The sequence below is a fragment of the Pseudochaenichthys georgianus genome, chromosome 14 (genome assembly GCF_902827115.2).
Source record: "Pseudochaenichthys georgianus chromosome 14, fPseGeo1.2, whole genome shotgun sequence".
In the NCBI taxonomy this organism is placed as follows: domain Eukaryota; kingdom Metazoa; phylum Chordata; class Actinopteri; order Perciformes; family Channichthyidae; genus Pseudochaenichthys; species Pseudochaenichthys georgianus.
The window spans coordinates 3,588,015-3,603,259 of record NC_047516.1 but is presented as its reverse complement, the minus strand read 5'-3'; the positions used below and the strand labels follow the sequence as shown (position 1 = coordinate 3,603,259).

General features: G+C 44.4%; 1 protein-coding gene across 3 annotated transcripts in view; it reads right to left on the bottom strand.

Annotated features, from left to right (window-relative positions):
• Positions 1 to 1,016: 1,016 nt before the first annotated feature.
• The window catches only part of LOC117459078 (protein sprouty homolog 3), a 23,482-nt gene continuing 9,253 nt past the window's right edge, over positions 1,017 to 15,245 (bottom strand). For 2 of the 3 annotated variants that reach the window (XM_034099923.2, XM_034099921.2), the window contains exon 2: positions 1,017 to 5,069. In XM_034099923.2, coding sequence (XP_033955814.1) covers positions 4,100 to 5,014 — 915 coding nt within the window. In that variant the 5' untranslated portion in view covers positions 5,015 to 5,069 and the 3' untranslated portion in view covers positions 1,017 to 4,099. Of the gene's footprint in view, positions 5,070 to 10,789; positions 10,856 to 15,245 lie in introns of those variants that run through there. The other variant, XM_034099922.2, reaches the window with a different exon arrangement.

The following is a 15,245-nucleotide window of genomic DNA, read 5'->3' as shown; positions in this document are numbered from 1 at the left end:
CACAAAAATAAAGAAGTGTTTGTTACCGACACAATCTGCACATGGCTGCTTTTGGAGTGTCATTCATAAAACATGCAGGTGAGAAATCGCTGTTGAAATATTGAAAAAAAATGGCTCCCATGACGAGCTGACATCTGGGAGAAAAGTGTTTTCAAATCAGCATTAATGTGGACGTAATGCCAACCTGGTGTCATAGATCAAGATGTTTGGTTTGCCAATAATTTAAAAAAATAGTAATACAAATAGGCGCTTTCACACCGCGGTACTTTTCCCACTAAGGTTCAACAGAACTTAGTTCATGAGAACTCTTTAGTTCGCATGAACTAAGTACAGATCGCGTTCACACCGGAATAAGTCCCTGGGGGAGGATTAGACAAATGAAGCCGCTGACGTCACTTCTTCTTCTTCTGCTTTGGGTTTACTGGCAGGCCGCAAACCACGCCCAAAGTCCCCGGCCGGAAGTCCCCGGAGTTGGGGAAGGCTTCAGTAGAAGCTGCTAGGACTCCCAGCAGCTTCTACTGAAGCCTTCCGAGTAAATCGCCAGAACGCCGACACCTCCTCATCTCCACCGCTCCCATGTTTTCTTTTGTGTTGCCATAAGTTAGTCTCTCTGCGTTTGTGCGCTGGGCTAATGCTAATGCTAATAATGCTAATGCGAGGATAATAAAATGGCGGCTTCACAAAACTGTTTGGGAGTTTTACGGGGCGTGGTTTGCAATCCGCCCAGCCAATCAGACATAGGAACCTTTCTCTCCCACGAAAGTCCCTGCTCTCTAGCAGGGACGGAAAAGGGGGTGGAAAGGTTCTCATGAACTCATTTTAGTTCCGGATTTTTTTGGTGTGAACGCGACATTTCGGAACTATCGGAACTAAAGTGGGAAAAGTACTGCGGTGTGAACGCGCCAGTGGAGAAAGTTGCAACATTTAAAAATAATAAAAGCCAAAGTAAAACTGAGTGTGTCCTCCACAGTTTGCCAACCTGTCCATCCAAGTGAATCCAATGGGAACAGAAACATGGGGGGGGGGGGGGGGACATGTCTTACCACAGTTAATGAAGTCATGCTTATTGTTTTACCCACTTTCTTATGATGTTAGACCAATGAGAAATAGTCATTTTTGAGAATTTTTATAATTTAGGTGGCCATAGTGTGAGTGATCAGTTTAGTTGGCCAGGATAAGGAACAGAGATCAGAGCTTTTGTTTCACACAGGTTAAAACCAAGCCATTATACTGAGCTACACTATGTGGCATGTGGTAATAAAATGATGCTATAGTTTTTGTTTGCTGTCAGGTCACCCATAAAGTCCATGAACTGATCACGAGTGGACAGTAAATAAGTAAATCTTCAATAAAATGGAAAAAACAGCCATAATAATATCAATCTCATAGAAACAAAATATAGCAGAATAAAAATAGTTATACAGTTAATAGCCCATATTTACATATAAAAATATAGCAAAGTAACATTTAACAAATCGGGTTGTTCTCTGCATAGGTGACACACCCTGATTCACACACACACACACACACACACACACACACACACACACACACACACACACACACACACAGAAAAGCCCATATACATCCAAACTCACACACACGCTTAAAAACATGTATGTGCACACACACGCATACACCTGCCGCTGTGTGTTGTTTTTATCAGCTTGTCCTTCCTAGAAGAGCCATGCACTGATGTCGCATTTACACTTTACATTACATTTAAACTGTGTACCTGAAGTGCTGAAGAAGAAGCGACAATTTCAACCTAAAAAATATCATTTTTACCGAGCATGCGTGGTCTCCGTCTGTCTTACTGGAGACGTCAACATCCTCTTTTCCTTCCCTTTATCCGACCTCTTTCTCCTTCCTGCCAGCCTCCCTCTCTCCCCATCAGCTGTCCATCTGCCAAACACCACAACTCCACTCATCCTGTCCCCTCACTTCACTCCCCTCCCACGCTCCATTCTTCTCCGGCCCATTAAGAGCTATCATGAAGCTAATTGCCTGTTTGATCAACTCTCCATGGACCAGGAACTGGAGGCTTTTAGCCCTCGGAGCGTAAGAGGAGAGACAGACGAGGCAGGAGGGATGTGAGGGTGTGTGGGGGGAAATACGCCTCTTATCAGCTGGCTATAGCTGGTCGGGATAGGTTGTAATTGTATTTATTTTTATGTTGTATCGTTTTAAAAGCTCCTTATCATGTTATTTCTGCTATCGGCATATTCGTTGGAGCAACAGATTTTTCTTAGGTCTTAGTGGCTTAGAAGTCTTAGAACACCCAACACTTTCACACGCTAGTTTGTAATGCTTAAAAGCTAAGCTAATATTACTTAAGCACACTTTTGTACTCCTTACTCAGCCTTTTATCTGGATCATTTCGCAAAAATTCAACATTCATTATTACCTGAAACTAAGAAACAAAGTGTTGCAGTTAGCATTAAACGAGCCCTTTATATCTTCTTGTGGTCTGGGTCGGCCGCCATGTTTCTTCAGTAGCTCAGAACGAAAAATCTATACTTGGTTTTACATTTCCTGAAGGCAACCGTAGTTCTCCCACACTCGTTTAAAAGGTTAATATATAGGGTATTCTGTTTGTTGCAACCTCTCTCGATCCTAAATCCTACACACTGTTCTTTAGAGAAGTGTTCTGAATATGGCCCCTGAATTAAAATATTGACAATCCTGAGAACGCATTTGGTTTAGATGAGAGTTTAAAAAAATCCTCCGGAAACGGAACATCGGTTTAGAGTACAAATAAAGTCGTCCCTTTGCAAACATTACTCTTGCATTGGAAATGATTTACTGTATGTCCATGATGGCAGGATTGGTGTCGTGTCGTTGTGAATCGAGGAACTAAATCTTCTGTTCACCCACCGTAAGATCATTCTGGATTAAGGTAACTGACGGCCTGACTTACAACAAGACACACAGATGGTTCTGAGAAAAGAGGATTTGGTTCTAGGATGGGAGGAAAGTGGATTAAATGGCCGCGGAGGAGAGAGGGATGGGGGGCGGGGGGGCAGTGACGGAGGTCGGTCAGAGGAGGGAGGTTGGCGACAGACTGACTTTGTGCAGAAACCCGACCAGACCCTCAGAGCTCCACTGAAGCGGCGCTGCTAAAAATAAGACAAGGGAGGCTTCTTCTGCTGACAAACCAACATACACACAGCGTCTACACACACAGGCTGTTGTACTGTAGGAGGACACACACTCAAACACACACAAACACACACTCGCGCTGCCTAGTGACAATGAATGCACCCTCCCTCCGGTTAAATAATCCCCTTTCAGCTCTTGGCTGCCGGGGTAAACATTGTCCATCTACCTCACAGTGCTTTCCCTTTACAAATAAGCTTAATAGCATTGAAATACTCTCAGTTCGTACAGTGCATGGTCCCTTTTTGGTGTCTAACTGTTGTTACAAGTGTCTTTGTTCTCACTTTATGCCTCGGTGCTTTGCCAAGAGTCCCAGTAAGATATGCACTGCGGCACAACATTTATTTATTCAACCTTTTGTGGAGTTTTCTGACAGTCATTGTGTTCTAAGTCCTCGATCTCCCATGCTTCTTCTGACTCGTTTCTAGAGGACAGAAACTCTGTTGGCATTGACCATACACGTCGCCGCAGGCGTCTTTCCCTCCTGATGTGGTCCATTGACTGCCTCTGCGCGTTCTCTTTGCAGAGGGTGGGGAGGAAGGAGGTTCAACAATAAATAAATAGATTTTAATGTCCCGATTAAACCACAGAACGTGGAGATTTCTGTCAGGAAGTCTTGGTTAAGGCTGAAGGGCTGTCCAGCAAAGCCCAACACCTATCTCTTCTTCGGGTCTTTTTGTTTTTAGGCTTGACGTCTCCAACATGAACAGGCACAGTAAAGCTTTGGTCCCTCCTGAGCTGGAGATGAAGTAAATCAAGGTACATTAGGTGAAGACTTTGCGGTTAGTTGATTGGTTAGTTGGTTGGTTGGCTTGCCGTAGGTAGGTGGGTCACGATGGCATTGTCGTCACAATGTCAGCTGTGGCATTGTTGATTGGCGACAGCGTTGCTTTGGCGACGGCTTAGGGGAAATAGATTTACAAGGAAACATCCAGGCCTGTCATAACGGCTTTTCTAGGGCCTTGCTGCGGAGCGAGGGGTGACCGGGGTTAGGGTTAGAGGCGGAGATCTTGCGGCACACGGTGTTGGTGTTGCTGCACCTACAGCCGGGGCGGGTGCTGCGGTCATGGGCACACTGGCACAGGGCAAGGCACAGCCGGGCAGGGGGGTAGCAGCAGAGGCAGGGCAGGCATAGCGCTAACAGCCCCATGGTGCTCCAGCGGGAACAAGCGTGAGCTGGAGCGCAGGAGCAAGGCCGGTCGGCGCAGTTATCCTCGTCGTCCTGGGCGGAGCAGTGGTAGAAGAGGCCTTTAACGCAGCACAGGCAGGTCCCGTACTCCACCGCGCTTTCAGCCGAGCACAGGCAGCGCTGCCCGCAGGCCCAACAGGAGGGCAGGCGGCGGGGCGCGCAGCACTCTCTGCACTTACAGCGACTGCACCGCTCACAGATGAACAAGTGAAGGCCCAGCTCAGCCTCGTCCTCCGTCAGGCCTTTACCGAAGGAAACATCGGCTTTGAGTTCTCCTTTGGGCTGAGATCGGACCACCGAAGCGAGGCCAGAGTGAGACGGTGTCAAACCTGCCAGGAGCCGCTGGTCTGAGTTGGCACTGGTCCGAGACATGGAAGAGCTTATGGTACTGGAACGACTTAAGTGGGCGAAGTGAGCGTGCTGCTGCTGACTTTGGCTGCGGGGCAGGGCCTGGTTGAAGGAAGGCTGGGGGTAGTGGGGGTAAACTCCATGAGTGTAGCGTTCTTCATGGGCATAGAAAAAGCCAGACCCGGTTGCCGGTTCCAGTGTCACGGGCCTCTCCACATAGTCATTGTTGGCCCTTATGGCACGTATCTGGTCGAGGGACAGCACCTGCTGGAGGTCCATGCTGTCCAGCTCCATCCTGAAGGAGTGGGGGGGGTCCATCCTGCAGGGGGGCTGGGGCACACTGCTCCCAACACTCACGGCACATCAGATAAACCTGCAGACAAACAGCAAGGGAAGCGTGTTAGGGATGATGTGTTTACCTTTCAATCAGAACCTTCTCACATACAGGTGTTCATTCGGCATCTATTCCCTCCACAAGAACCAATTTCGAGAACTGTTTTCCATGTGACATTTTCCTGCTTTAAACAGATATGCTGATGCATGGGAATTTATGTTTTTAACTAGAAAAAAAGATATATAATTGGGGCTTTTGGAATCAGTTATTTTCACAATTTTCTGACATTTCCAAAACCAAACAATCCATTAATAGAGAAAAGTATTAGTTGCAGCCATACACCAACCAGGAACACTGAACACATGGAGGTTCAACCCTTTAAATGTTGTAGTCCAAACACCACAAACGGCCAACCTACAGTATTACTTTCCAAAAATCAGCAGCACATGAATAAAGATGTCTTTTGGCAGCCCAGCTTCCACAACCACCAGCTACAGGCGCACTGAGGTTCTCCGCCGCTCAGAAAAACGCTATTATTAGCCTGCCAGAACCAGAGAGATACGACCATGAGGTCCACACTGTAATTTAGCATCTGTTGAACACAGCTGCTGCTGCCATGGAGGGAACCCACCTGCACACAGAGAGCCCCCGAAAGGCCGGAGAGGAACTGTAAAGTCACAGGATTAGGTCCTAACCCAATCCTCATAAATCAACAGATGTGTTGCTGGTGAACGAGTTCAGATTTCCTTTCCAGGTCTTACATGTATTTGTATCAATGCCATTCAAAATAACAGCAGCTAGACAACGTGCACTTTTGTCTTTGGTTAAAACAAATCAGCAGCCATGGTTTCATGTTGAGGGCAACACAGGACATGCCTTAAAACAATTGCTAGGGCGACTGTGGCTGCAAGGGAGTGCGGTCGTCTTTCAACCAGAAGGTTGTGGGTTCGATCCCAGAACGTGCAGTCAACATGTCGATGTATCCTTGGGCAAGATACTTGGCATGGCCCATGGTATGTAGATGAACTTTTATTAATCCCTCATGGGGAAATTGTTTCTCTGCATTTGTCCCATCCTAGTGTTAGGAGCAGTGTGCTGCCATTTTGAACGGCGCCCGGGGAGCAATGTGGGGAACGGTGCCTTGCTCAGGGACACCTCGGTAGCACTTGGTCTTTCGGAGACTTGAACTGGTGACCTTCCAGTTCCCAAGCCAAGTCCCTATCGACTTCGCCACCACCACCCATGTGTATGAATGTTAGTTCCTAGCGGTAGGTACACTGCTCTGTATGAATGGGTGAATGACATGTAGCATGTAAAGCGCTATATAAGTACAGTCCATTTCCCATTTACCAAAATCTGCCTTAAGATCAAGAAATCTACTTTTTGGGTGAACTGTTTTCATTAGAAAGTTTGCCTTGTTTGTTGAAACATGAGATGCATTTTGTTCTATTTTCAGAATGAATAAAAGTCAACAAATCTGAAATCTCAAAGCCATCTCGAACACCTCAAGTGTCTGCATTGGTGCTCTTCAAAGGCTAACGAGAACAAAGTTGGAAAAAATGTAGTTATGCTAAAAGCTAACTATTGCGCTTGATGTCCCCCTATATGAAAATAGTAGGTGGAATATACACATGATTTGCTTTCTGCGTGAGATTATATTTTAGTGCATTTTTTACTCATTTAAATGTTTGGTAGTGATTGCAACTAAATGCATGAAAGCTCAATCAAAGCTGCTTGGGAGTGGAGTAAATGGGTCCACATCTAGTGAAGCAGGCAGCTGATTTGATTCCATGCTCAGACATCAGATGAGCCCTGAATGAAAGAGAGAACTCTGGAGATAAAACAAAGAATGATTTGGTATCTGTTGCTTTAATGTGTGTGTAATTTAAAATCATTACAAACTCCTCTCATGCAAAATGCAGACATATTGTACACTGCTGCACACACACACCCACACAGGCGCATGTATACATACACACAGTGCCGCCCTGCCAAGTGGCCGAGGGGGAGAGAGAGAGAGCTGGCTTTCTCCTCACATGGAGCCCGTCCTCTCGGAGAGTAATGAGGCCAAATGGAAATGCATTAAAAGCAGCTCGGATCATGAGATTAGATGGAGGAGGAGGCAAGGGAAGGGAGCAGAGGCAAGTAACCATCTTAGGCCACTTGAATGCAGATACATTCATAATACGCTGTTAATGTATCAAAGACTTCCTGCCCAGACTAATGTTTCTCCTGCCAGACACTTTTAAATCTATTTTGTTTAGTTCAAAAGTGGTCGTCTCATATCAAAGCTGTGTCCAACATGCTTTCCGGATCCGAAAGTTCTCAAGCAGAGATCGGCCAGGTGTGGATGTCTTTCAAAGTGGCCCTGTTATGCTCATTTTCGGGGGTCCTATGGAGTTCTTTGCAGACCGTTTACATGCACACAAACCTATATAACACACTATAACGTAGGAGAGGGGAAACCCTAACACGCATAATAGGGCTGCTTTATGTGTGGCTGTTCTGAATAGCTATGTTGCCTTCACACATCAAAGAAACTCGTTTCTTTCATAACTTTGCCGGAAGACGACTTTTAGCCGGTTGATGTTATCCCTTGCGTCCTGATAAGTTGGATTTGTTGTCCTGCAAAGATGTATTGAGTAACCATCCTGAGTACTTTGCATGTGCAGCAGAGCAGATACTGAAACAAATACCCAAACGTGTCATCAACCCGATATCCAAAGTATATGTAACAAACCATTTAACAAACCAACAACAATTAAAAAGATAATGATAGGATGCTTAAGAATCATGCTGCGTTCTTGCCCTGTTGTGTACAGCCAAACAGTTAAATAGAGGAAGTAGGAAAAGGACAAACAAGTGGCCTCAGGAAAGTGCAGAAGCAATAAGAGAGGGGCGAACAGAAGGGATGGGGACGTGGATGAAACCCAAGAACGGCAATCCATCGCTGGGAGGAAACGTGGTTCGTGAGCCGGACTGTAAAAACAAAACAAAAACTCTTCCTGTCCTCAAGGCTTTCCAAGGGGAGTGTAGGCATACAGGTGCTCCACCCCCGAGCATTTCTCTGTGGTTATCTCTCAGAGCCCTCCTTCCAGAGGGCCAGCCGCGGAGGAGCAGATAAGGAGGCTCAGGTCGGTTAGATGAGGGTGCATTTTCAAATTAGTCCGAGGAGAGAGGAGAAGTCCTGGTGACTAATCTCATCAGGCAGAGCGGTGTCTGCAGCCCGCGCATACTCTGCCCGTCTATCAGTCCATCTAATTGTTAGAAGAAAGAGGCCTTCCGTCCATTTACATGACCTCACTGTTGCTTACTGGTTGAGCTGAACAATACTGGAAGTCATGTCGAAAAGTTTGGGACTATCAACTAGTAAGGCAAGATGTAGTGGAGCATTCAAGTCAATTCGAGTCATTGAAACGTCTATTTTGAAGGTCTAGTTCCACCTTGATATGCACTTAGCAAGGTTTTGTTACAGGCCTGATTTTCGTGATAATTAAAGCGTGTAGCATGGGCTAGAACAGAACCCATTAAATGTTTCAGTGGGTCCGAATTAGGGGCAAATACACACACTGTTTTACTTTCTTAAATTAACATTCATGTGCTGTCAAAGTAATCTAAAAACTGTTTGGATATCAACATGTTTCACATTTCTGAGCAAAAACATATGACACATCTTCTTTGTAGCGTCCATGTCTCCACATTGACATCCTTGGCTAAATGTAGTCATTTGCTTATTTTCTCCATTGTGTATTACTGTTAGTTAAAGGTGGGGTAGGTACGTTTGAGAAACCGGCTCGAGATCGCTAGAATTCGAAAATACACAACCGGAGAAAATCTGCCACTTCCTCACAGAGCCCCTCCTCCAACACACACGAACGCGCACATGACCAATGAGGGCACGAGATAAGTCTGTGCCCCGATGGAAGGCTGACAGGCAGGTAGGCCATCCAATCGGTTGGTTGTACTTTGTACAGTATCACGGCTTCTACAGATGACATTTTTTTATGGATTTGTTGTCAAAGCACTTCAGATATTCATTGCTATCGGGATGTTAAGAGCATTCCATGGAATATAACAAAAAGTGTATCTCGAGCCGGTTTCTGAAACTTCCCTACCCCACCTTTAATGACTGACCTCGACTGGTGTTGAGGACTGCTTCTCTGATCAAAACACAACTCACTTGAGCTCCGCAAACTTGTAATCTGCACTTTCGATGTCATTATCTGACAATTCACGGACCAAATGATTAATAGATCAATTAAAGAAAATGTAAGTTTCAGATAAATCCATTCTTAAATTATAATTTTGCAGAGGGGGAAATAAATAGAATTGTTATGAATGTATAAGTTAGTAGTTTGATCAGTGTAATATTTGTACCACAATGTCAAGCAAACACATATAACATTAACAAAGCTGCCGAATACTTAATAATAAACAAAGTGATTGCAGGGGGGATAAATAAGATGTCTCAGTGGCCCTGACTTAAGCGTTATCACATGACCTGAATCGGCCGCAGTGATTGGCTGCACTGAGGGCTCCAGTTGTTTTTGGAAGTGATGCTCAGTGTGGGGAGAGTCTGTTATCAATCCTCTGGCAACAACATTCCGCTGATCAACAGGTGGCGGTAACACGTCGCACAGATATGCTGCAATGCGCCAACAAAGTCATGGGCAGAAGAAGTCTGCAGAGTGAACATCGGTGTTTACAATGCTGTATTTTGCTTTTAAAGAAATCTACTCGGCAAATGTTTTATGATCGAGGATACTTTGTAAGACCTCGAGGATGGACTTCGAACAATGCGTTTTGGGAAGAAAGACTGACATGTGTGTGTAACATCTTACAGTAACTACAAAAGTTACTCATTCAGGAATTGAAACCTCCGCCAAGGAAGTTTGGCTTTCAGTTTGGTTTGTTTTGGGGGGGATACAGTCGCAGGGCGGATACACAAAATGTTTTCCGTAATGACCTTGCCAGGAATTCCTCAGATACTGCCTTTTCCTGAAAAACCTGAATGTACCCTGATCCCCAAAAGTTCCCTATCAGCTTCTGGAAATAATAAGAACCTACACTTATTTGTAATATCATATTCGAAAACTAAGAAGGTGGATCTAAATCTGAACCAACATGGCGGACGGCCCAATGCGTGTTACATTATGAGAGGATACATCTGCCTCAGAGGACAGAGAAAAGAAGATGGGAGAGGCACGGTTTGTAAGATAGTAAAGGTTTTAAAGGTTTCCGTGATTAATTTCCGACACATCGCGTCGTGGAAGCTGCAGACATGAGTGTGAGAGAAGCAGATCAAACTGAGAGGGGAACAGTCACAGGGTTGAGAGAGAGAGCTGGTGTTTCAGGAGGCCGTCAGTAACCTGAGGATGGCCCTTTGTGCTGTGGGAGTATCAGTAATGACTGAGCTTCTGCCCACACACACACACACACACACACACACACACACACACACACACACACACACACACACACTCTGTGCTGCCCAATCTTCCTGCCAGTTTCAAAAGAGTCCTCTGTCCGAAGTGTTATATTATGCAATGCATGAAAAACATTACACGTCAGAAATGGTCTTAATTTCGCACAGCTGTGTTATTAAGCTGCCGTCTAACTGCCTCGGATTTGAAACTCCTATATTAGCTTAAACTGGCAAACATACTTTGAGTTTCCCCAACAAAAAGCTTACGACTAACAACTGTTGGAGGTAAGATCTGATCCCGGTCCTGATTGAAATGTCAGAAGTAAACAGAAACCTCTTAGCGGTGCTGATCCTCGTCTCTGACTCTCTGACTTCCGCTGAGTCTGGACCGACCTGCCGCCGGTCGATTGGGTTTTAATGGACGGCGCATCGCTGCGTCTCTCACCGGTGACATCATGGTTTCAGGCTATTTAAAACTGACTGCAGTGACCCTTCGCCTTGGAATGAGGAGGGGTTGCCCTCTCCTCTCCTTTCCTGTTGACGTCTCCTCTGTCCTCCCTTCCTCTCATTTCTCACCCTTTCCTCACTCCCCCTCACATTACCTTCACTCCCTCCTGTCATCCCTTTCTTTGTCCGCTGTCCCAATCATCGACTCCCTTTACGTTTCTGGCACTTCTCTGGATTAGTTTTATTTCTCTGTTAATTATACTCGTTGGATAACTTCTAAGAAATAAAACAGCTCACAAAATATCCCAAGAACGAGTTTAAAGCTTTGGAGAATGTACTTTTTATCTTGACTTAGAAGAATATAAGTTAGGTTGTTTTGCATTCAGAGAAATAAGAATAGCTGTGCAACAACTCCAGACAGGGGCTGCAGAGAAAGTGAGGCCACAAGTCAAAGTTCCCTCGGTGCAATACCACTGCCACGACTTGACCAAACACCACATGCTCTGTATGTTTTATAGTGCACGTATACACTATATATATTATACTACATATTCTGTAAACTCTATCTGACATGATGGTCTGAATGCAGTTTTCCCAGTGCCATGATATTACTATCGCAGCCACATAAAGGAATTGACTCTAAAGAATATCTTTACTTTAGCACAATATATTGTTTCTGCATCAACAATGTAATGTCTGCATGTGCGTTAGTCACCGGATGTGCAGAGTCCTCAAGCACGTCATGCTACAACTGTTTTCCTGCTTGAAAACACATTTCCTTTGACACATTTACAGTTGTAGAAGATACATTCCTCTGATGTAAAGCTTCTTGGATACACAGTGTGTTGCTATGGGTAATTCAGGATCTGTATGCACAGCCAATCTCAATAATTAATCCGTTTATCAGACGACTGAAGCAAACCCTGTCTTTGCCCACAACCTGATCGTTTCTTGCAAAAAGATATGCAACTTGGTCGTATGGAAATATTTTGGCTTCAGGAAGGATGATGACCGAAATTGGTGATCGCCATCTGGTGAACATTTCATACTTTTTTCATGTTGCATAGAAAAGTTAGTTTTTGACAAATCGTCAAAAACTGACTTGCAATTTTCTTTTCTGCAATTTATCGGTAGTGAGAAATATTGTGGTAGACTTGCTATGCATGTTATTCGTTGTCTGAAACAGGACTAGAATGTTTGTCTACTATGTAAGATATAGAAAAACCTTTCCAGATAAACAATTGTCATTCAAACAAATGCTGAGCATGATTTACATCGTCCTCACTATATTAGCTGTTAGCTCTGTTATTTAGCCAAGCAGAACTGTGCTGCTAACAGCTAACGTTAACATTGATCGCTACAGGAAAGCATTCTCCCTGTTACATATTTTAAACCGAAAATCGTCTTCATGACTTTAATTTGTCAAAGATTATTTTACATTTTGGTATTTTCAAACAGGCTTGTAGTCTCATGGGCTTTTATGAAGATTGGTAGTGCTGCTAATTAGAATGATCTTAATGACTTGCATTCAATTCAAAGGACATCATCATTGCAAGAATCCAGGATTGAAACATTCTGCGGTTTAGGAGCACGTCATTCCCTTCGATGTAGACTTTCTCAGGACCTTTCCGAAGAACACATGTAAGAACCATTTTTAGCTTCAAAAGGTCATAACATTTGACGACAGTACTGCAAGGTTTTCTGGGTATGTATGACTGTATGTGAGGCCCGTCAGGCACTAAGACCCAGGGGCCTTCCTCCTGATGCCCTCCGGGAGCACAGCAGGATTGAATGACAATAAACTGGATGAGATACCGGATGTGCCGAATCTGACCCCAACGGAAAGACTGAAATAGACACTGCAGACCAGCAAGTCCAGGCAGGGGGAGAGGGGGGAGAGAACGAGAGGGGAGGAAGGAAAAGAGGAAGAATGAGAGAGGGATGGTGATACTAATAATGATAAAAAGAAAGGGATGGAGCCAGATGTAGAGCCAGAGATAAGGAAAGTCCAAACAAGAGAAGGAAAGCGTGAGAAAGTAATGGAGGAAGTGGATGTGGAGATTATTTGATGAAAGGTTCACCCAGGTTGTACTCCAGATCCCAACAAGCTAAATACAAAACATAATGATGAGACATTAGACTCATGTTTGCCGAAATGTAATCCTGATTTTCCTGCAATAATTGGTGGGGAATGATATGCTCATAGAAAACTGCTTTATTTCATGTTTCGGTTGACCTAAACGGCTTTAGCTGTTTTGCTTCAAGATCTTTCCAGTGATTGTTATTCCATAACATTGAGATGTCAATATCTAAGCGGAAACGCTGACCATTATCTTGTCAGAATTTCTTAATCACAAGCAGTTGATGTTTCTCTGTATAAGTGACTTGTCTGAACCGCATATTAAAAGGTCTCTAGGTGTTTCAACGAGCTTGTGCTCTTCTGTCAAGTTTAACTTTGTTTACTGTTAGGTCTTTGGTCTCATAAACTTTGTTAAAATGTAAGTTTTCCCACAGGTTAAAACCATAGTAAAAACGCACTTAAAGTTCTCAAACATCAGTTGCTTTTGTTACTGAATCTGGACGGAGAGGCGTATACTTCCACAAGGTTTATGCAACACCATGTTCTGTGTAAAGGGAACAGTGGTATATCTGTAATCAGATAACAAGTGAGAAGAAGCAGGTAGAAGTCCACAGTACCAGCCAAATAGAGGCAAGTGCACATGTTCAGAGCCTTATACACTGAACAAAAATATAAACGCAACACTTTAGTTTTCGCTCCCATTTTTCATGAGATGAACTCAAAGATCTAAAACATTTTCATTATACACAAAATAACCATTTCTCTCAAATATTGTTCACAGATCTGAAAAAATCTGTGATAGTGAGCACTTCTCCTTTGCCGAGAGAATCCATCCCACCTCACGGGTGTGGCATATCAAGATGCTGATTAGACAGCATGATTATTGCACAGGTGTGCCTTAGGCTGGCCACAATAAAAGGCCACTCTGAAACGTGCATTTTTGCTTTATTGGGGGGGTCTGGGGGGGTCCGAAAACCAGTCAGTATCTGGGGTGGGGGTAGGGGTAGGGGTAGGGTAAAGTTGTGAATCGAGTGGCCCATGGTGGTGGTGGGGTTATGGTATGGGCAGGCGTATGTAATGGACGACGATCACAGGCCACTCGATTCACAACATTACCCTAACCCTACCCCTCACACCAGATACTGACTGGTTTTCGGACCCCCCCAGACCCCCCCAATAAAGCAAAAATGCATGTTTCAGAGTGGCCTTTTATTGTGGCCAGCCTAAGGCACACCTGTGCAATAATCATGCTGTCTAATCAGCATCTTGATATGCCACACCTGTGAGGTGGGATGGATTATCTCGGCAAAGGAGAAGTGCTCACTATCACACATTTTTTCAGATTTTTGAACAATATTTGTGAGAAATGGTTATTTTGTGTATACAGAAAATGTTTTAGATCTTTGAGTTCATCTCATGAAAAATGGGAGCAAAAACAAAAGTGTTGCATTTACATTTTTGTTCAGTGTACATACATTTGAATTATATTGTATTTTCCCGATAATTAATGTATAGTTGATCAACTCTTGGCCCTTCTGGCCCTTGGTGTAGACCAATGGCGTTTTTCCACTGCAGCACGTAGCACGGTTTAAAAAGCTGGGTCGGCTTTTTTTTGCTTTTCCTCTAGGGCTCGTTCCGGCTCAGGGCTGCTTTTTCACCTTTTTTCTGGCCCTCCAAAATCGAGGTTCTTACCGGGCCAACAACCGGGCTGAGTATGCTAAACTAGTGACATAACACTCTCGACTGCTGAATGGTCAGAGAGAATCGCTGGCAAGGGGGCTACAACTACAACAAGATGAACATATTTGACCGTGATTTAATTGTAATACACGTTTCTAAATGATGCCGAAGTAACAACATACTGATACCGGTTAGTAACAACCATGAATTAATGCTTTGACAAGTCTGCAGACAGACGGCAGGCGAAACGCCTTTTAAAATGCGTGTTTTCTGAATGGAGATCGGCTAAGCTAACGTTGTATATGCTCCGACCGTCCACACTCAGAACAACGGCCAACAGACATAAATAAACCAGCGACTGTATCCTCCATGACACAGACAGTCTGTGGTTTGGACTTGTTTAACTTTTGTCTAGTTTCTGAACAGATATGAGGAGCTCTGAGTGCTAACAGCTAACGGCTAATGTTTTGGTTTTGTGGTTCGTATTGAAGATGACGCCACGGCAGTTTTACGCAGCGTCGCTCTGCCCGCCGAACAGTCGATCGCCCCGCCTACGCTGCATTACTATAGTTACTACCCCTGT